Here is a 22,969-nt window from a genome sequence, read left to right as displayed (position 1 = left end):
AGCAAAGGGCTGACTATCTTCACAAAGACAGATGAGTTAGGGTCTTGTGTGGAAATATACATCTTTAGTATTGGTTCTGTAAGAACTGTTTATAAGAAGAGTTCTATCCACCCCAAACAAAGCATAAAAGTGCAATAATATTCATCGCGTTTAAAGCTGGGTGAGGAGCAGCCTTGAGTTCATCATCTATGGTAGTCAGGAACCTTTCACTACACATAAAGGGGAAGGACTATGTCCTTATAGATTGTAAGGATTTTAGCACTAAGGGATGGTAGGCTATTTTTCAGAAGAAACTGAGATCTAGAAAGATGAACGGATATTTCCAAGGTTAAACAGACGAGAGTGGTAGAGCAAAAACCAACTGTTGTCTTCTATTTCCTGACCTTCATTATGTGTATATCTGACCACATTTCCCATATATCAGGTGAATATTAGTTTCTCAGATGCTATGACTTATATTGCTATAATATCCAAAAAATGCACACCGTTTTAAAGTATGCTTTCTAATTTTCTGGCGGCAATCTTGCTAACTCTTTCGCTAACCAGTCAGGCTAAGGAACATAGATATAGCATCAGAAATAGTCCCATGTTTGTCTCAAGACCCAATCCTAGCTCATCTGAGAGTTAATGTGCTCAGCTCTATTGAAGAGTAAATCTCCACTTAAACCCTCCTTCAATGACTAGACATACCATTTCGGAAGAGCCATCGGCCTGCAGCTCACCCTTCTTCCATCAGCTACTACTTAAAATGCAGTCACAATATTTCTGGCTTTTTGACACTCTACAAAAAGACCCTTTAATGTAAATCAGCACAACAGAAATTTGACAAGTGTGTATTAAGATAATTGGCCTAGAAGAGAAAGTATGTGAGAAGGGCTTTGAAAAGATTAAAGTGCTATGCAAATGAGAGAAGTTTCTTTCTTGTTATTTTTCCCTGAGGAATCTTATGAATGTTTTTATTTTACAACAGATAATGGAAGATTGCAATGTAGAATGCTGCAAATTTAGAACGTCAGACTCCAATATAATAATAAAACCAGGACCGAAAGCCAGTCGGGTATGATTTGCTTCTTTAAATCATGTAGTTCTTTCCCCTTAAAACTGATGAAACTCCGCTGAATTTCACATCTTTGTATTCCTATTGTTTTGTCTTATCCAAACAGTGTCCATACTTGGTTTGCTCATTCTCTTATTCCTGAATTTATCCATAAATGTTTTCAACACTCCCTGAGTACAAATATATGCTAGAGCACTGTGCTAGGTGCTAAAGGACAGAGTGACTTCAAAGTTGGACATGTTGGGCTTTCTGTTGGAGGAGCACATGGGCTAGTAGAAAAATTAGTAGAGGTACAATAAGTGTAATACAATGTGCCAAATGCTGTAATAAAGGCTGAAGATAGGAGTCCAGAGGTGGGAGTGAATACTGTTTCTGGGAGAGAGAAGCACCACAAGGGAGGGGTGACCTGTGCACTATAGGCAGCCAAAGGAAGGGCCTTGCAGACCAGACAACTTGATGAGGAAATTGCCTTCGAGGCAGCCAGCAAAATACCAGTGTTGTGACAAGTGTATCTCTTCATGATGTCCCTGAGCTCATTGCAGAGGAAACCCTATTTGTTGGCACGCACCTGCTAAATCTCACATAAAAGGTGCTTGAACGCCCCTGTCTCGGTCCCCTCTCAGAGCCCGGTGGACGCCATCACCATCTTGCGCCAGTTCCCATTCTCATCGAGCCTGCAGAGGATGTCCGTGGTGGCTCAGCTGGCAGGGGAGGATCACTTCCACGTCTACATGAAGGGTGCCCCTGAGATGTTGGCCAAGTTCTGCAGGTCTGAAACAGGTACTAACGGACACATTTCTTCTTCAGGAGTGGATGTGTTTTAAAAGTCCAAACACATAAAGCCAACAAGCGTAAGTCAATAAATATGGAGGTGGTTGTTTTCTTGGTGGGTAGGAAATGGGACCAGTAGCGTTGAGGCAGACACAGTCATTTCAAGACAAAGAAGCAGAGAGTAAATACCCAGCTCTTGTCCAACCAGAAAAGCCCAACCACAATGGGATATCAAGGAAGGAGAGGCCAAGCAAGCATCAGGAGCCAGAATAAGAAGCTACACAGGGCTCAGAGGACCAGGGTGGGTAGACAGTGCATTCCAAACAGGGAATCAACAGGACAGGTAGGGACATGAGACCAAGTCTACAGAAGGGGTGCTCCATCACCTCCTGGGGGGCTGGCACCACTTAGGGGGCCTCAGAAATATTGATGGAAGGAGAATGTAGAAAAGATAAATCTTTTAGAAAAAAAAAAGGTGATTATAGTAAATTAGATGGTATTAGACCAAGGTAATTGATCATTTTCACCATAATTTCATCTTTCTGGGCAGATTTTGAGCTGATTTGTATTGTTTCTTAATCGTATAAACATATACACCCTCTAAGCAGCAGCCCAGATTTATAAGAATACTGTTGCATTCAAATGAGTTCATTTGGTTAAAATTGGCCTTTTTCTTTTGATTTTCATCTATATTCTCCTTGTGATTGCTGATATCCATCAACTTGTACACAGAATTTTTGATTTGGCAATGATTGCTTTAACTTCTCCCTCGACTTGGAGTCTTTTGTACCTTAGAAGTGCCCCCTTATTTCTGGCTTTGATCTTTATAGCTCCCACTAACTCTATCCTTTACAGACTGATGACCTATACTTTGCTTTTCTTGTGTTTTTGTGACCTTCAGTGTGACTTTACGTTTGCCTCCCTTTTCCCTCCCGGCAGTGCCCAGGAATTTCCCACAGGAGCTGAGGAGTCACACAATGCAAGGCTTCCGTGTCATTGCCCTTGCCCACAAGGCCTTGAGCATGGGGAAGCTTTCGGAAGTGGAGAGTTTATCTAGGTAAGAAACTCAGAAATTGGCTCTGCATGGGTGAAGTGAAGGAGTCCTGAAGATGGATGGGTGGATAGCTCAGATCATTAAGAAAACTTCGAGATGAAGACTCAATATCATTCAGTCCCCTGACTCAGAGATGGCAACTGTGAGCCATACTGGGAGGACTCAATTAGGTCATGATACTGGTTAGTGGCAGAATAAGGATGGTGGTTGAAATGCTAGTGAGTTCTCTCTGCCCTGAATTCCATCATCCCACCAGAAATGACCAACACTTCTTCGTGTCTTACATGTGGGGCTACATACAAAGGAGTTGGGGGAAGGAGACAGTTGGCACTTGAAAGCCCTCCAAAATCCTTTTAGATTTGGCTTCTTTCAGGGCTCAGTAATATACCTCTCTCAGATGTGGAGATGTCGTGAGTGCAAAATGAGTTCCTTATATGGATTAGAATTCAGTATCCTTAATTACATTAAGGGGATGAATTATCATCATTAAGGGATAATCATAGGTTCTTTTTTCTTTTAATGTTTCTCAATTTTTAAAGGCTGTTTTGGAATTGTCTATGACGAAGAAATAGAGAAATACTGTGAAAAGTTGAATAACGAATCATCTATGCATCACTTTATTTTTGATTTTGTGTTGCTGATAGAGATATACTTTTATGTAAAATTAGCTCCCCTGCAAAAGATATGGGCATTCTTGCTTCAATGTTAGTATTTATAACATAAGTCCATCTACTCTAATATAATCAGCAATTAGTGTCCCTTTCTGACAGTGACAATTTCCCCTATCCATAAAATGTAGAATTGGATGGTCTCTCAGGAGCCTTTCAGCCACCACATTTTAATCTTCCAAATAGAAGCACAAAGTTCATTTTGAAATATATGAATGGCACGCTCAGATTTAACATTCAAGGTGTTAGTTATTCTTGAGCAAGCATAAAGACCCCTCACACACTGGATTTTATAATTTTTCAAGACACAAATTTTAATAACGAACATTAAGATCATGTGTGAAGGGAAGATTTATGTGACTTGACATGGAATGTAGCCACCCCCCAGCTGCCGCACACAAATGCAGCTGTGATGTTCTTATTTAAAAGCCACCAGTGAGATAGACTTTACTGTAAATTTACCACAATAAAAATATGAGGGGAAAGTGTGCCCGATTTCTAACCATCTCAGGTTTTCCAAGAGAATACCAGGAGTATATTATGCTTCTTGGATGTATGTACTATTTTCAGACAGGATAAAGGAATAGGGTTTTGATATTTTTTAGAATCAAATTATATTTAGCAACGTTTTCCAATTCGAAAATTAAAAATCTTAAAAAAAAACCTGCCTCCCGAAAAGGAAGTAGAAGAGTTTTACGAGATGACTTAGAAAAAACCAACAAAACCCAAGCTAAAAAAAACGGAAGAGTCTTTTATCAAGATCTCCCCTTTCACTGGTTTAGAAACGTTCTATTGAGCACTACTGTGTGAGATGCTCTTTGAGGCCCTGAGGACTCAGAAATGAATAAAATAAATCCTTGCCCTCATGTGCTTAAATCCTAACGGGGGAAATAGATAATAAAGCATATCTATACAATATTGTCAAATAGTGATAAATGTGCTGAAAGAAAAAATAAAGCAGGTGGAGAGGATTTTACAAAAATGACAGGAGATACCATTTCACATGAGTGATCAAGGAGGTCCGCTGGGGAGGTGACCTTGAACAGAGATTTGAGTGAAGTAAGGGAGAAGGCAGGCAGATATCCAGAGGAAAATTTTGCAGGCAGTAGGAATAGCAGACACAAGGGCCCTGGTATGGGCTTTTTCTGGAAATGTAGAGTCACAAAGAGCCAAAGGGCATGAAACAGTAAAGAGGAGAAAGAGTTATAAAATAGAGATGAAAACCGGAATACATTGGTGAGAAGATTTTTGGATTTTTTTTTTTAGTTCTAGTTAATGAGGAAATAGTAATCCAATTTATAATGGAAATTCATGAAGTTAAATGGTGGGGTTTTAACAAGTTCTGTATTAAGGTTCATTTTTCTTTGTGCTATTTTCTGAGATCACTAAGGCAGGATTTATATCTGTTTATTTGAATATTCACCAAAGTGCCCAGTATAAGATCTAAAATAAAGTAGTTACTTACTGAATGGACTTTTTTTTAAAAATTATTTATTTTTGTTATAGATGTTTCTCCTTTTCTCCCCACTGATTCCCGCTCCCCCACCCACCCCGCCCTGTCCCCAGCTTTGTTGTCCATGTCCATTGTTCGTGTACACATGCATATAAGTTCTGTGGTTTCTTTCTCCCCCACCACGCCCTCTTCTGGGGATTGTCAGTCTGTACCCCACTTCCACATCTCTGGGACTACCCCATTCCTCATACTAATGTAATGTTATGTTCATTACATTCCACAAATAAGTGAGATCATATGATACTTGTCTTTCTCTGTTTGGCTTGTTTCGCTTAGGATAATACTTTCCAGATCCCTCCATGTCATCCTAAAGGATAAGAGATCTTTCTTTCTTACAGCTGCATAGTACTCCATTGTGTATATGTACCACTGCTTTTTTTCCATTCATCTACACATTTGGGCTGTTCCCAGATCTTAGCTATTGTAAATAGTGCTGCTACAAGCATGGGGGTACATATATTCTTTCTGATTGGTGTTTCCGGCTTCTTAGGATATAGTCCTAGAAGTGGGATCACTGGGTCAAATGGAAGTTCAATTTTTAACTTTTTGAGGTAACACCATATTGTTTTCCATAGTGGCTGCACCAATCTGCATTCCCACCAGCAGTGTACTAGAGTCCCCTTTTCTCCACACCCTCGCCAACACTTGCTGTTTGATGATTTGTTGATGGTGGTCGTTCTGACAGGTGTGAGGTGATACCTCATTGTTGTTTTAATTTGCATCTCTCTGATGATTAGTGATGTTGAGCATTTTCTCATATGTCTCTTAGCCATTTGTATGTCCTGTTTGGAGAGGTGTCTGTTTAGTTCTTCTGCCCATTTTGTAATTGGGTTCTTTGTTTTCCTTTTGTTGTATGAGCACTCTCTATATATTGGAAATTAATACCTTATCTGATATATCATTGGCAGTGATGTTCTCCCATACAGTGGGTTGCCTTTCCATTCTGTTGGTTGTTTCTTTTGCTGTGCAGAAGCTTTTGAGTTTCATGTAGTCCTATGTGTTCATTTTCTTCTTTGTTTCTATTGCCTTAGGTGATGTATCAGTGAAAATTCTGTTGTGTATGATGTCTGAAATTTTGTTGCCTGCGTTTTCTTCTAGGATTTTTATGGATTCATGAGTCACATTTAAGTCTTTAATCAAATGAATTTACTCAAACTTGCATATGTATGGTGTAAGTTTATGGTCTAGTTTCATTTTTTTACATGTAGCTGTCCAATTTTCCCAGCACCATTTATTAAAGAGGCTGTCTTTACTTCCTGTATGCTCTTGCCACCTTTGTCAAATATTAATTGAGCATATTGCCTTGAGTCCATTTCTGGGTTCCCTGTTCTGTTCCATTGGTCTATATGCCTGTTCTTGTGCCAGTACCAGGCTGTTTTGATTACAGTGGCTTTGTAGTATAACCTGAAATATGGTAATGTGATTCCTCCAACTTTGTTCTTCTTTTTCCAGATTGCTGTGGCTATTTGAGGTATTTTTTGGTTCCATATGAACGTTTGAAGTATTTGTTCTAGTTCTTTGAAGTATGTCGTTGGTATTTTTATGGGGATTGCATTGAATCTATAGATTGCTTTGGGTAGTATGGACATTTTAATGATGTTGATTCTTCTAATCCATGAACAAGGTATATGCTTCCACTTTTTTATATCTTCCTCTATTTCTTTTTTCAATGACCTGTAGTTTTCTGCAAATAGGTTATTTATTCCTTTGGTTAAGTGTATTCCTAGGCATCTTTATTTTTTTTTGCCATGATGGTAAATGGGATTTTTTTTGTTTCTCTTTCTGTGAGTTCATCAGTGGTGTATAAGAACGCCATCGATTTCTTGATGTTAATTTTGTATCCTGCTACTTTGCCAAATTCATTTATTTAGTCTAGTAAATTTTTGATGGAGTCTTTGGGGTTTTCTAAATATAGTATCATGTCATCTGCGAATAATGACAGTTTCACTTCTTCCTTTCCAATTTGGATCCCTTTTATTTTTTCTTCCTGTCTGATTGCTGTGGCTAAGACTTCCAGTACTGTGTTAAATAAGAGTGGTGAAAGTGGGCATTCTTGTCTTGTTCCCGTTCTTCAGGGAAATGCTTTTAATTTTTGTTCATTGAGTATGATGTTGGCTGTAGGTCTTTCATACATGGCGTTTGTTATGTCGAGATATGATCCCTCTATTCCCAGATTGCTGAGTGTTTTTATCAGAAATGGGTGCTAGATTTTGTCAAATGCTTTTTCAGTGTCTATTGATATGATCATATGATTTTTATCTTTCATTTTGTTTATGTGGTGTATCACATTTATTGATTTGCGAATATTGTACCAGCTTTGCATCCCTGGGATGAATCCCACTTGGTCATGGTGAATAATTTTTTTTGATGTATTGCTGGATCTGATTTGCTAGTATTTTGTTCAGGATTTTGGCATTTATGTTCATCAGAGATATTGGTCTGTAGTTTTTTTTTTTCTTTGTAGTGTCTTTTTCTGTTTTGGGAATTAGAATTATGCTGGCCTCATAAAACGAGTTTGGAAGTCTTCCTTTTCTTGAATTTTTTGAAATAGTTTGAGGAGAATGGGTATTAGTTCTTCTTTGAATGTTCAGTAAAATTCCCCTTTGAAGTTGTCCTGGCTTGGGCTTTTGTTTGCTGAGAGAGTCTTGATTACATCTTCAATTTCTTTTGTTGTTATTGGTTTGTTCAAGTTTTCTATCTCTTCCAGGTTCACCTTTGGGAGACTATGTGTTTCTAGAAATTTGTCCATTTCGCTTAGATTGTCGAATTTGTTTCCGTATAATTGTTCATAATATTTGTTAACAATCCTTTGTATTTCTGTGGTGTCAGTTATTATTTCTGTGAATGAACTTTTGAGTGAAGGGTGTAGCACCTTAGAATCTACTCTGGAGGGAAGTGTTTCCATCCAACTTTGATTTGTATTTCCAAGCCTCCAATTTCAAATTCTGAAGACTGTTCAAATCCTTGGCTGATGTCATGAATTTATTGAAGGTTACAGGCAGAAGCTGAAATGAATGACATCATATTCAACTAGAACTACTATGCTGTATGTATTTAATAAGTGCATAATAAATTGAAATTACTTTAAGCTCAAAACAGATCTTGGAAATGAATAATATAAATGATTAACAATATTTTAAAAACCAACAAAAGAGTTGGAAGATAAGCACATGGTTTTTAAAAGTAGAGTTGAAAACTAGAGGCAACTTACAGGTATAAAGCTGCCACTGCCTCTGAGAAGTAGAAGACATGGTATAAAGACATGGTCTTTAGTTCTTATTATAAGCTTTTGTGTTCTTTAGGATTTATTAAACCTGAGTATATATTATATTGATAAACTTAGAAATTTTAAAAAGAAGAAATAAAGCCAACCCTTGAGACTATCTAAATAAGCTTTAATATTGACTTTCTCCTGAATCCAAAGAGAGACGGTGGAATCAGAGTTGACATTTCTAGGGCTTCTCATAATGGAAAATCGCTTGAAAAAGGAAACCAAACCAGTCTTGGAGGAGCTGAGAGAGGCCTGCATCAAGACCGTGATGATTACCGGTATGTGTTTCCAGAGGCCTGAAAAGTTGAATGTTTCCCAGGCATAAAAAAAATGGTGTGTGAGCTGAATGAGCTCATATGACTGAGGCAGAAAGAAAAATGCTTTGCTGTCAAGTTTGTTACCCTGTGGTACAGTTACCTGGAAACATGTAGCTCCTCCAACACCACTATTAGTTTTGGAGGCAGAAACCATATCTTATTTTCTTTGTCTAATGCCCACTCTTCCTACCCAGGATCAGCACACTGCTACAGGGCTCACAGTAAATGCTCAAACACAAGAATGGGTGTGTTTTCATTAATAACCGCAAAAGACCTCCTTGTACAGGATGTGAGACTTGGCGACTGTCCTTTGGAGCAGTGGAGACGGCATGGCACACATGATCAAATCCAAGCATGGCCCGGCGCTAAGGGTTCTTTTCTCTGCTTCACCGGAATCCCGAATCCCAAGGATAGTTTTATGCTATCAGATTGGGCCATATTACCTTCAGCACTAAGAAGTGAGGATTAGCCCTGGCCGGTTTGGCTCAGTGGTTAGAGCGTCGACCTGCGGTCTGGAGAGACCCGGGTTCGGTTTCCGCTAAGGGCACGTACCTCGGTTGCAGTTTGTCCCTGGCCCCGGTTGGTCGTGTGGGTGGCAGCCACTCGATGTGTCCCTTCACGTCGATGTTTCTCTCTCTCTCTGTTCCTCTCTCTCCCTCCCACTCTACCTGAACAAAGAATGGAAGAATGTCCTCGGGTGAGGATAAAAAAAAAAGAAAAAAAAGAAGAAGAAGTGAGGATTAGTTAGTCTCCTGAGGATTAGTCATCAAATGACAAACATTTATTCACTCATTTGTTCACGATACCACCATGCTACCTATGGTGGGAGGGAAATGCAGACATAGCAGTTGACCAGTAGGGGCAGACAGGCTGAGGCAGAAGGGAAGACAAGTGATTATAAAATGAGGCAGAAAGCAATAAATGTCCCCAAAGAACACCAGCAAAGTAGTATGGACACTCAGGAGAGGGGAGGCTCAATTCTGATTGCCGAGAGGTTTATGTATAAAAAAAACTTTCTTTGTCATCTAGGTGACAACCTGCAAACAGCCATTACTGTAGCGAAGAATGCCGAAATGATCCCGCAAGGGAGCCAAGTCATCCTTGTTGAAGCCAATGAACCAGAAGAGTTTGTTCCTGCCTCTGTGACCTGGCATCTTGTAGAGAACCAGGAGAATGGACCTGGGAAGAATGTGAGTAAACATTAAAAACTCCCTCTGTGACCTGAACTTACATAGTGTTGGCCCTGGGCAGCCTTCTCTTGGCATCACAAGTCATCCCAGTAATAATCCTCATATCTGTCCAGAGCTTTACAGTTTGCAAAGCTCTTAGCATTTCCACCAGCACTTTTCAGCCCCGGCTGGACACAGAAGTCACCTGGAAGTTGATTAAGCTTCCAATGCCAAGGCTCTACCAATTAAATCAGAGCCTCCGGGCTGGGAGCTGGCATCAGCCCTTCCTCTTGGTGTTTCCAATTTAGTCACGGTTGTGAATCACCAATTTCCATCCATAATTCCCATTTAATCCTTAAAGTCACCCTGTACAGTTGAGTAAACTATTCATTTTACGAGTGAGAAAACCGAGGCTTAGGGCTGAGGTAAGCTTTTCCAAGACATACAACTGGCAAGTTGCAGAGCAGGACATCAAATCCAGGTCTGTTTGATTCCACCCACATCATGGTATTTTAGATAGTGCTGTGCCTGTGGCATGCAGTTAACAGGTGTTGGCGTCTCTCGAGTGTAAGATCCCTATGTACTTATGACAGGACAGCTTTTTCATGTGAAGGAAATGGTTGCAGCCTGACAGTCCATCACTAAATACACCACCTCTTTCTTTGTGTGAATGCAAAGAGATGGTCCTCCAGGTGATACATTGCAAAAATGCCCTCTTCTTCCAGGCTGATCAGCCCTTTGGATTGTTAAGTATAGAATAGGTCTTTGTTCCGTACACAAACTGCTCAACTGTACAGAGTGGTACTGCCCCTACTCTGGGAAGAGGCACCTTGACTCAGTTCAAACCCATTGCATGGACTGAGAAGGATGACATCTCTCTCTCTGCCTCCAGCAGAGCCCTACATCAATGCATATTGCCTCAAGTCCACCGTGTGATGAAACTCATGTCCTCACTGATTTTTAACTAACGGTCCACTCACACTACCTCCTCCTCTCTGGATCCCCACCACCACACTGTCTCTCCCCAATTCTCATCAAAGCAGAAGGAATCCTGTCCTTGCCTCGAGTGGAAGGCTTCAGTGTGTGTGTGTGTGTGTGTGTGTGTGTGTGTGTGTGTGTGTGTGTGTTTGGCTATTTCATAATGGGAGTTGGAAGGGGGTAGACCTTGCCTTGCAATTTGGCACATCAAAATCTTTTTCTTTCCAAGCACAGTGCTTTCCCTAAGATGAATTCCTCTAATGAATAAAATTTTCTCACCTTTTATACTATCTGAATATTAAAGTCCTACACCAATGTAAGGCCCACTGAGAAATATAGCATGAAAAACTGTCGCATCTCACTGACATGATGAGTGCATATGTATTCATCAGATGCTCTCCTGTGGGGCTGGAACACACTGCAGGGGGACACCAAGAGGTGACGGACAGGAGGAAAGGGCTTTCAGAAAAGGAGTAGTGCTTTTGCAGTGAAATGTACGGTGTGGAAGATCTGGGCACCAGAAGGGAAAGGTTCCCTTCCAGGGTGGGGAGAGGTCAGGGGCTAGAAGAAATTAGGCTCTGTAAGAGTGTGCTTATTTTACAATGTAGACTGTAACATGGTTTTTGAAGGAATAAACCATAAGTGATCTTAGGAAATAAAAGGTTGCATGATGGGGAGAAAGAGGAAGTAAGAATGGTCTTGTTCCTCTTGGAATCACCAATTGGTACCTTGGAATGATTTCCTTGGTAGAATGACATCACATATATTAGCTTCCAGGACAGGATGCAGAGCATCATGTCGTCAAAGTATGGCATGTTCATATATTATTTGGGGAGACATTCTTTATATAAGTCTAAGTTCCATGGACAAATTACGCATGGGTTTCCTGCCCCTCACATGGTTATGAGACATGAATATACTTCATTTCAGAAAACATAGGAGAGCAGAGGGGTCCTTTAAGAGGCCAGAGCCCACATGCAAATGATTCCTTTTGATTGTAGGAAATCTACATTAACATTGGAAACAGTTCAGTGCCTCCTGGAGAAAAAGGGAGCAGTTATCATTTTGCAATGAGTGGGAAATCATACCAAGTGCTATTTCAGCATTTCAACAGCTTGCTTCCAAAAGTGAGTACTGGAGAAACGATGTTCTGTTTTCCTCCTCAAATTAGTGAAGGATAAAAGGGGAATAGAGCAGTGAAGGTGGCATCACTGAGCTCGTCTCAGATTCAGAGAATAAATTACCCTAATGGGGCACCAACCCCTTCCTAGGTTTCCTGGCCCCACCCATGCCCACCTGGTCCTGCAGGTGTGCACGGCCTCCTCTTCAGTGTTTAAGTTCTGGTATAGCCGGTGGCCCCCATTGATCCCAGCCTTCCTCCATCCCCAGCAGGGAGATCCTCCGAATAGTTGCAAACATGTTTTTGTTTTGTGAGCGAGCTTCTCTTTCAAAGACACCAACTCATGTCATGATGAGCTCTATTCCCCTTCCTGTCTGGATTCTTGAATTACAGCAGGAGGAAACAAAAGCCCCGTGGTTTCTTTTCAAAATCATTTGTTATCTTGTCCTTTGTGTGTGCATTTTAAAATAGCATTGTGCAGGGCTGTGCTGTCAGTGTGGAGGAGATAAGTGGAGCACACGCCGAGGGCAGCAACCGTCTTGAGAATTCTGCCATCTTACCCATCGAGGACCATAGAATCGAGACCCCAAAGGCTTCCAGAAAGCTGTTAGTCTAGTTCCTCGTTGTAGAGATGAGAAAGCCGAGACTCAGAGGTTGTCACTTGTTGAATGTTTGAACAGCTAACGGGGACAGAGCTGAGAATAGAAGCTTATTTCTCAACTCCGCATCTATTGCTCCTTTCTCTGTCTGGGCTGGAATTGTGGAGACAGGGTTTAGTAAAAAGAACTGTATTTCCTTAAGCATTTTTATCCCATAGGCTCTGCTGCTTTTTAGTTATTATTATTAATTTGGGGTTATCCCATCTTGGGAAAAATGGCCTGGAAAGAATTAATAGAGTTGTGATGGAGGACTGAGAGTAAAATTTAAATATTAAAGCATTAAATCCCTTTATTCCCTTTCCTGAAATTTGATCTAAGGACCTCTATCCAATGCTGTGTTCAAACAGTGGCCAGAAGTGATTTTTCAGGGCAGGTTTTTAATTTTATTCTTCATTCTAATCCAATTGCAAAAGTTGTTTTTCTCTTCAGATTCTGGTGAATGGAACCATTTTTGCAAGAATGTCTCCTGGGCAAAAATCAAGTCTTGTTGAAGAATTTCAGAAATTAAAGTAAGTGTTATTGCATGAATGAATAGTGTATTCACCATCTACTCTGTAACAAGTTACCCCAAAACTTAGTGACTTAGAATAGCACTGTTTATTATTTTATAATTCTGTGGGTCAGGCATCCAGGTGTGCTTGAGTGACTTTTCTGGCTGGCTCTGGGTCTCAAGGCTCTAATCAGGTGTCGGCCAGAGCTTCGGTCATCTCAGCACTTGAGGGGCATGATCTGCCACCAGCCTAACTCACACGTTGTTGATAGGACTCAGTTCCTTGTGGCTGGTTGGACGAGGAGTCTCTGTTTTCCACTGGCTATTGGACAGAAGCCACCCTCAGTTCCTTGCCCCATTAGTCATTTTACAAGGAAGCTCACAAGGTGGCCACTGGTTTCCATAACAATGAGCAAGGAAGAAGAATCAGAGAGAGACAGGGAGAGATCACCATTTTTTATATCTTCATCTCAGAAATGACATTCCATCATTTTCACTGCTTTCTCTTCATTAGCAACAAGTCACTAGGTCTGGCCACACTCAGGGAAGACCCTTACACATCCCAAGTACCAGGACAGTTTTAGAAGCTTTCTGCCCCAGAGAGCCATTGTTCTGTGGCCCACAGGGCGTATCTTGGAGGAAGACTGCTTATTTAGATGAAGAGAATAGAAAGAGTAGGAGCTTCTATAGCTCAGGATGGGAAAAATGGGGAAGTATGTGAGTTATCACCCAGAATTACTTGAGGTGGGTTCATTAGAAGATACGTGAGTAATTTCAGACCTTCCAGGAAAGAGAGGAATGACATTCTCACTGTGCCTGGGCCCTGGCAGGGAATGTGTCTAGAGGCCAAAGTAAAAAAGAAAAGTAAGTCCTTTCTTATCTCCTTCAAAAATAAAGATGACCAAGTCATGTCAGAATGAAATTGTTCTTCTTGAGACCAAATTACCTGTCACTTTCTGGGAATGTTATAATTTCTTGGCTACGGATTTCTGAAAAGTGAAAAGAAACTGTGAGTAGTAAAATGCTGATAAGTAGTAGGTGAAATTGGGAGACTGTCTTTTACTATTATTTTTTGTTGCCGAAGCATTCTTGGGGGAGTTTCAAAAACTGCTCGTTAACTCCCATAATGCCTTGAGTCTGGGTTAGTAACCAGTGTCTAAAATGACTATTTCACTTTTACGGTCATTATAGAATATTGGCTGATGAACGTAATGTTACCCTTCTCAAATGCCTAAGAAATTTTGCCAACTTAAATGCTTAAAGCTAAAAAGCTCTATTTCCCTAAGGAAAAAAAAAATCAATTCCAGAAGATATATGTTGTTTCAGAGTGAGCTGTCTTCTCAACTTTCCAGTTTTCTTCTTCATGCCTTTATCATTGGCATTGTGCATAAGGTTGTCTGAATTCTCCTACTGAATTCGGGGCACACTAGAATATGCAAAATTCCTTGTGTAACACGGAGACTAGAGATGTGTTTTAAAGCTGAAGAAAGAAAATCATTTTCAGCAAATGTGCATAGTGATGGCATGTACATGAGCACATACAAATACAGGGCGGTTTTCATTTTCTCTAGCCAAATAGGAAATTGTTTAATTGAACCAATTTGGGTCATTTCTAATAACTAATAATAAGGAATGTCAACCAGTAATAAGGTAATTCTCTAAAAACTTTATTTTTCCCTGTATTGATTTGATGTTTTTTGGTTTGTTTGTTTGTGTGGCAAATTGAAGCTGAGCCTTTAATATTAGTGCCATTAATCAATACCTATAGTGTTTTATTTACTTATAATAGAAGACAGAGTATGTCTCAAATCAGAAACTTTTTTCCCTTTGGCAACAGCTTTAATATTTACTCTTTTATTTATATCATTGTGTTGGCTCACCAAACTGGTATAATGGGAGCATATTATCTCATTTTCATTCCAAGATGCATCAAGAATAGGTGCATCTATCTCTAGTTATATCTGTTAAACTATTTCCCAAATGCCTCTCATCCTGCTGACCTCCCTCAGTAGCAGGCAGCTACCCAGCCACGGCGGATCAGGCTATGCTCCGGGCTCTGCCTGTGAACCCTTAAACTTCGCTGTGGTGGGTGTAATTAAATGGACTTCTTTTGAAGTATGTGATCATCTTTGTGGACTACCGTTTCCATGTGATTGATTGAAACAATTTAAATAATAGAATGGCCTATTCCTCTGGGAATATTTCTCTTAGCATTATCTTCCTGAAGCCTGATTCCACATGTCTTCCAGCCTCTCTCCCTCTCTCACCCACCCACCCACACACACACACACATTGCATATGCATTAGTTATGATGGATATTATTCAAGTAAGGTGTTGTTATTAATTTTTTTATCCTTTTCCCCTGCAGTTATTATGTGGGCATGTGTGGAGATGGAGCCAATGACTGTGGGGTGAGTAAAAGCTACTTCTGCTAATGCAGGCAGTTCACTGATGGCCCTATTGAGACCCCACAGTCCCCTGGGGCCTGTCTGCCAACAATCACTTGATTATTTTGCTGTCTGTATTCAACTCTACCTGACTGTGGGTTGGAAGTGTAGAAGAGCAAAATGAAATGAGTCACTTCAGCTATTTTCTGGCAACACCTAGAATAATAAAGACACAGGAAGGATGTTTTGACTCCCCTATTTCAGACCCAGATGAACTCTACAAGACTAGCTGGTTTAAATGTATCAATAAGAAAATGAGACCAGGGAAGCGAATTCTTTTTTACCCAAAGTCACACAGCTAGTAAAGTCTTAGTGAAGGAAAAGTTTGAAACTAATGATTAAAGATTGAAATTATGCATAAATTATATCATTCCTGCCAAACTTCTATTTCAGAGCTAGTTTTTTAAAGTTGATTTAACCTCCAGCCCCGGCCGATTTTGCTCAGCGGTTAGAGCATCAGCCCAAAGAGAGTCCCGAGTTCTGTTCCCACTAAGGGCACGTACCTCAGTTGCAGTTTGTCCCTGGCCCCAGTTGGGGTCCTGTGGGTGGCAACCACTCAATGTGTCTCTCTCACATCAATGTTTCTCTCTCCCTCTAAAAAAAAATTAAAAAATAAAATTAATTTAACCTCCAAATTTTTACACTTGGTGAAATCATGTGTGTTCTGTGCTGTTGAGTCAGCGCTGACTCTGGGTGACCCTATGCGTATGTTATTCCCATAATGTCCTGTCCTCAATAGCCCTGCTCAGCTCATGGAGAGTCACGCTTAGAGCTTTTTTCATGGAGTCTACCATGTCATATTTGTCTTCCTCTTTTCCTGCTGCTATTTTCCCCAGCATCATTGTCTTTTCCAAAGAGCCCTGCCTTCTCGTGATGTGCCTGAAATCGGACAGCTTCAGTTTTGTCATTTTTGTCTCTAGCAATGTTTCAGGCTTAATGTGCTTAGGAACCACTTGTTCACCTTTCTGGCTGTCAGGATGTCTGTAGCGCTCGCCTCCAGCACCATGTTTTAAATGAAAACATTGTGTCTTTTCAGGCTACTTCACTGTCCCACTTTTATTTCTGTGCATAGTACCTGGGCATAAGAGGACACAGATGATCTTAGCCTTGGTCTGTAATGACACATCTTTGCTCGTCATCTTCCCCAATTCTTCCACTACTGCCCTTCCGAGCCTCAGCCTTCTCTTGATTTGCTGACTGCACTCTTCATATAAATTGGTGACTGAACCAAGATAAGCAAAATATTTGACTATTTCAATGTGTTTCTAGACCAAACTATTCATTTCAGTGAAGATACTGTATGCTTCATATTTTATCCCAGCAGTTAATTGGTTGACTGGGTCTTAAAGCCTAGAGAAAGGTGAGGTTTGGATAAGCTTCCCGATTGTTCATTAGTATGACCTGCTAAATGTAAGAACTGTGATGATAAGGATACCCACAAATGACTATCCAAATGCCGTCACCTTTTTAATAGATTTCTTGAATGACTGCTTCCACTTTTTAATTACGTCTATACCCCACAATTGATACACAGACTTTTACACACACACACACACACACACACACACACACACGTGTGGGCGCGCACACACACACACATACACACACAGACACTCCACTCTATTCTTATACCTCTGGATCATTGTTTAATTGGTGCCTATTTAGTTGGTGACTTTGTAGATCAGGGGAGAAAGGGTGTTCCAGGAGGACAGACAACATAATCAGAGACCTAGGGGTGAACAGGGGCAGTGTTGTAAACTTAGTAATATGCAGAACATCCTCATGGTGTTTGAGTAGTTACAGCCTGGACTGCAGAGTCATGGGTGTAACGTGGATTTATCATTCCAGGCTTTGAAAATGGCTCACGCGGGCATTTCCTTGTCAGAGCAGGAGGCATCTGTGGCCTCCCCTTTCACCTCGAAAATAGCCAACATCAAGTGTGTGCCTCATCTGATCAAGTAAGCCACTTCCTCCCACCCCCGACCGTGGGGCTCACTGTCTGGCTCTGGACAGAACGCGACTATACCTGAGTGGTCATTGTCACAGCAGAGGTTTGGGTAAAGTGCTATTGGAGCACCACGTCGGCGAGCCATCAGTGCTGCGTGGAAATGTTGGTAAAAGCCACAAAAACCTCATGACTTTTGCCGAGTCTTAGGAGATCGGTGGCTTGTCATGTGGACAGTTGAAAGCTAGAGTTGGTATTTGGAAAGTAATTGCTTTTCTTACTTCTCTTCTTCTTCTTTATTTTGTATGTTGGGTGCTTACTGGAACCTTTCAGGAGTTGGCAGTGGGTGAGAAAACAGAGAGCTTCCCCAAATAGTGCTATGTCCCAAAATAAAAAGTAGTGAACATTCAAAATGACTACATAAAAGACTTTTACAATTGATTAGTAATAGTTAGGGAAGGGGAAGGAATTAAAAACTGTTTATGTTCCCCTTAGCTCCCTTATTGCCACTGCACTGTCATTTCTGATTGTCTTTACTCATACTTAAAAAAATTTTTTACTCATATTTTAATATAGTTAAGAATAATACAATAGGTTCTATACCATAAGTCCTGGTCTTTTGTTGTTTTCTATGACATTTTGGGGTAACTTTGGGCCATCTTCATGGCCGCTGGTCTGGAAGACATCATCAAATCTTGAGATTTGTATAGGAAAAACAACTAGGACGTCCTTCATTGTGTCTCTCGGTGCATCTGAATGGGCAGCTACTGGCAGGAATCACTCACTTACAGGTGCTAGGCTAGAAATTCCATGCCCCCCATCTGGCTGCATTTTAGGGAGACAGCTGGACACATCTCCCTGAACACTGGGTGGCTGCACCTGGGTCCTTCCACGCCCTCACATCATCACCACCTCTGCCTCCTCTTCCCAACTCCCAGGTTCCCTGCTTTTGATCCTTAGAGTCCCTCATCCAGGCTCAGAAGCTCAGAGTACCTTTTATTCTTTCTTCTTCTTCACTCCTAACCAACCAGGCACTATGCTTCACTGCTTTTGGAGACTCTCTCCAAGCCTTCTTCTTACTACCTCTATTGCCGACCTGGTTCATGTCATGGCGACTGCAAGACCAGAGTGCTCAGGACCCTCACTGCTGTTCACGCTTTCCATCAACACAACTCCTGGAGCTCTTTGTAAATACTGTGCTTGGAAATGTGGGGGGTTAAGGATGAGACAGAGCCTTGCCCTGGAGGACTTACATCTCAGTGAAGAATATAGATATAACCACAAAACAGAGAAACTTCTGCCCGGTAAGTGAGAGAGGTGCTGCATAGATTAGCTTTGAATAAATTAACACCCAACAATACAGTTACTTTCCCAGTCATTCAGTATAACTCTAGCCAGATGGAGGGCTTCTGCAGGGGAGTAGCAACTTGAAGGATGGACAGGATATCTGTGAACAGAAAGGAGCTGGGAGGGAATTCCAAGTGGGGTGACTAGAGAGTCATATTTAGAAATGGAGTTTTCATTGGAGAGTGCAGGAGCCCAGTAGTCCAATCAGCTGGAAGGATTCTCCTATGGGAGCTATGGAGGCGAAGCTGGAGCACCAGGTGTGGCGACCTTGCATAGGGAGTTTAAACTCCTGGATGGTTGCACCAAGTGCCTGACTTGTCCATCCAAAAGGCAGCAGTATTTGAACTTTGGATGCTCTTTCTTGCTGTGGCCTGATGCATTTATAAATGGGATATACTGTTTTAAATTACAAGTCATGACACAAGATTTCTCCGGTGGCAGATGGTTTAGTAAAACTTCAGGGCAGAAATGCTTTGCTCTTATATTTTATAGATTTATAAAAATTAGATGCGGTTCAGCTCTGTTAGGCTCACTGTGCCCTCACTCTCCTTGATGCAGCTTATTCCGGAGGAAGCATCCTCCAGAGGGCCGATGAGGTGCAGTCTTAGACGCATAGGTCCAGATCCTTTTTATTATCTTCTGAAACACTGTTGTTGTAGTTCAAGTCCTTTAGGGCAAGAACTGTACCTTACTCATCTCTGTATCACTATGCCTTGCACTAACCTGGATACATCGGAGCATTCGATTACTGTTAGTGGAATGCATAAATAAGTGAATGAGCTGCTTAGAATTCATACTGATTAGGAACAGCAGCAATTCTGCAGGTCCATGAAAACATCCTTTGTTCTTAGAATAGTTTTTTGCATTTTCCTTTGAATCTGTGTCTTAATTTTTTTTAATATACACAACTGCAGAAAAAAAGGATGGAATCACAAAGTTTATATCAGAAAAGAATCCAGACTTCACAAGCTGACCCCGTCCTAGCTTGTCTTCTGCTCCACCCTCTATGTTGAAAACAAATGGTGCCTCACATCCTGGTGGAAATATCTGCCCACCGCGTCTTGGCCCACCTCCCATCCGAACTTTCTCACTTGCCTGAGGCAAGGTGGTTATTATTTAGCTTCTAGGTTCTCCCTTTCATGTCCCTGTTTTGGTGACAAAGTCTCTGAGCAGCACAGATGTCCGTGCCACTGGGGGCTGGACACAAAGAGATGTGGGCTGCCTCCCTCGTGGGTTGGCTCCTGCCTGGACATGAGGAGGCTGCAGGAGGGGTTGCTGGCCAGGGTCCCCACCCCCTGTTGTTGCCCGGCTACCTCACCATGTCTTCTTCAGCCTGTCATAATCCATCACCCAACCAAGCCTCAGTCCAAGGAGTAATAGCTCAAACAGCATTTTTTAAAGGGGGGAATATTTACCTCTTAAGCTACAATTTTTACTGTTGTCTTTGTCTCTTTTGATCACCACACCAGCTCAGATTATTACCCTGGGTTCTTCCTGGTGTACCGAAGCCAGCAAAACTCATTTTATGGCAAATATTGGAGTCACATGCACATTTCCTAAAATGTGAGAGTCTTTGTGCTTGAGTTTTGCATCTCTAAGGTACTCTAAAGTACACACAGCTCAGTTCTCAGGAAGCTAGTGTTAGGATGGAAATGAGTCACAGTCAAGTCAGTGCTGACATTTTTCACCTTATTGTAATGTATTGTGTTTATAATATACATGTTCATCTACCTAATTCACTGAAAGCTTGTTGAAAATTAAGACTGAGCCTGATTTATTGATATCCTCCATGGCGCTTGGCATAATTCTGGTGAGTGTATGGATTCCTGAGTGAGGTAATGATTAAAGGAGAGAATAAACAAATGAGTGATTAAATAAATAGTTAAGAGGATGAATCTGTGCTTAAGTAAATTATGTCAACAAGCTGTTAAAAGTTAAACTCCTTTTGAAATATACAGGAGAATGGGAGACGTGTAGCATGCATAACCAGTTATGTTTATTTTTTCTTAAACAGAGAAGGCCGAGCTGCTCTGGTTTCATCCTTTGGGGTATTTAAATACTTGACCATGTATGGCATGATCCAGTTTATTGGTGCATCACTGCTCTATTGGGTATGAATCCGAATAATTTCTTTTTCTAGTTTTAAGTGCATTGACATCCCTGGGTTATTCTTGATGGGGTGTAGCTCCTACGCAGGATTTTATGCTTTATAAATAAATGACATTTCTCAAAATAGATGTCTACAAACTGGGAACCTGGTATAACTGTGCATGAAACATAGAGCTAGAAATAAATAGATGCAGCTCCGTTTTGTAGGAGTGCTGTTTTTCTCTAGATAACCTGAGACACTTGACCTCTTCAAGACTCTATTTCTTCCCTTGGATTATGAAGAAAGTTTCAGAACAGCCTAAATATAACTCAGCAGGAAATGGATCAGTCACCAACTGTGGAATATCTTTGGCAAAAGACTAAGAAGAGATAAAAAGGGAGAGAAGTTGTTGAATTTGACTTTGAAGGATTCAGAAGCTAGGAAAACTTCCATGCTGGAGCTCTGCTCCTGAACCTGCCAGAACCTACACATTTAGACATGTCATTAGTAAAGGATTAGCAATTCATTTTTTTTTTTTTTTAAGAGCTCAGAGTCTAATCTAGCCTTTACGGATGAGGCAACAGAGCTCTAATTGATTTTTTTCTTTTTTATTGATTTTTAGAGAGAGAGGAAGGGTGAGAGAAACATCAATGAGAGAGAACATCGATAGGTCGCTTCCTGCATGCCCCACACTGGGGATGGGGCCCACAACCTGGGCATGTGCCCTGCTCAGGAATCAAACCAGCGACCTCTTGGTGCCTGGGTCAATGCTCAACCACTGAGCCACACCAGCCAGGGTGCAATTCTTTTTTCTAAATCCTCACCGGAGGATATTTTTCCATTTATCTTCAGATAGTATGGGAGAAGGAGAGAGAGAGAGAGAAATACCGATGTGAGAGACACATCAATTGGTTGCCTGACCAGGGCCAGGGACAAACTGCAACCAAGGTACATGCCCTTGAACGGAATCGAACCCAAGACACTTTGGTCTGTGGGCCAGTGGTGAGCCAAAGTGGCTGGGATGGATTAGCAATTCTTTAAAACAATCTTTTTAAAACTTTTAAAATTAAATGTTAAAAATAAACACTTAAGCCCTGGCCTGTTTGGCTCAGCGATTAGAGCATCGGACTGTGCTCCAGAGAGACCCGGGTTCGGTTCCCGCTAAGGGCACATACCTCAGTTGCAGTTTGTCCCCGGCCCTGGTTGGGTTGTGTGGGTGGCAGCCACTCGATGTGTCCCTTTCACGTCGATGTTTCTCTCCCTCTCTCTCTCTCTTTCTCTCTCTCCCTTCCACTCTATCTGAACAAAAAATGGAAAAATGTCCTCGGGTGAGGATAATAAATAAATAAACAAATAAATAAATAAAAACAAACACTTAAGAATTAATTAGCTGAATGGAAGAAATATTTTTAGTTAAAATACACTTCCTCAGTTCAGTCATAACTTACTCTGCAGTAATATGATCCCACAGGCTCAGGGACCACCTCAGGGAGGGAATTAGTGTACTGCTCTTCTGAGACATCTGAGAGGTGAATGGGAGGCCATAGCACTGCACCTGGTGGGCTATTGCTACTAGCAAGGACCACACACACAGAGGGCTAAGAGGCAGCCAGGTGGGTAGAAACAAGACCTGGATTGGGAGTCGGGAACTAAGAACAGATTAGACCTTGCCCTTGCCCAACCAAGCCTTTGTCTGCCTCTGGAAGTTTAGGCTGGCTGATTCCCAAAGCCCTCTACGGTTCTATATAAGCTGCTCCTAGAATGACAACTAAAACTGCTTTTAAAAATCCCTCCCTGTTTCATGTCACCCTGCATCTATATCATTTACCATTCTGAGCAGGAAATAAGGGAAAAGGATATGAGAAAGAAATGTAAAGAAGACAGAGGAAGAATTGGAGGGTGCGAGGGACACTGAAAAATCATTTGCATCCTCTCAAAAACAGAAAAGCAGAACTTCAGTTCCAACGGCTTCATGGATAGAGTCAGAACCATAGTCCACTCTGAAGCCATTCACTATGATGGTGTAGACATAAATGACAATGTCCCCAAGGACCTGTACCTGGAAACTTCTGG

General features: G+C 41.2%; 1 protein-coding gene across 1 annotated transcript in view; it reads left to right on the top strand.

The window, feature by feature from the left end:
- Positions 1-22,969, top strand: part of ATP13A5 (ATPase 13A5) — a 108,778-nt gene that overhangs the window by 62,865 nt on the left and 22,944 nt on the right. Inside the window, exons 15-24 of the mRNA XM_036243240.1 lie at positions 971-1,057; positions 1,681-1,837; positions 2,768-2,885; positions 8,488-8,612; positions 9,681-9,841; positions 11,800-11,925; positions 13,007-13,086; positions 15,437-15,479; positions 17,364-17,473; positions 20,822-20,918. Of these exons, the coding sequence (XP_036099133.1) occupies positions 971-1,057; positions 1,681-1,837; positions 2,768-2,885; positions 8,488-8,612; positions 9,681-9,841; positions 11,800-11,925; positions 13,007-13,086; positions 15,437-15,479; positions 17,364-17,473; positions 20,822-20,918 (1,104 nt within the window). The remainder of the gene's footprint in view (positions 1-970; positions 1,058-1,680; positions 1,838-2,767; positions 2,886-8,487; positions 8,613-9,680; positions 9,842-11,799; positions 11,926-13,006; positions 13,087-15,436; positions 15,480-17,363; positions 17,474-20,821; positions 20,919-22,969) is intronic.

This window comes from Molossus molossus, unplaced genomic scaffold (genome assembly GCF_014108415.1).
Source record: "Molossus molossus isolate mMolMol1 unplaced genomic scaffold, mMolMol1.p scaffold_m16_p_5, whole genome shotgun sequence".
In the NCBI taxonomy this organism is placed as follows: Eukaryota; Metazoa; Chordata; class Mammalia; order Chiroptera; family Molossidae; genus Molossus; species Molossus molossus.
This window is presented reverse-complemented; position numbering and strand designations above follow the sequence as displayed.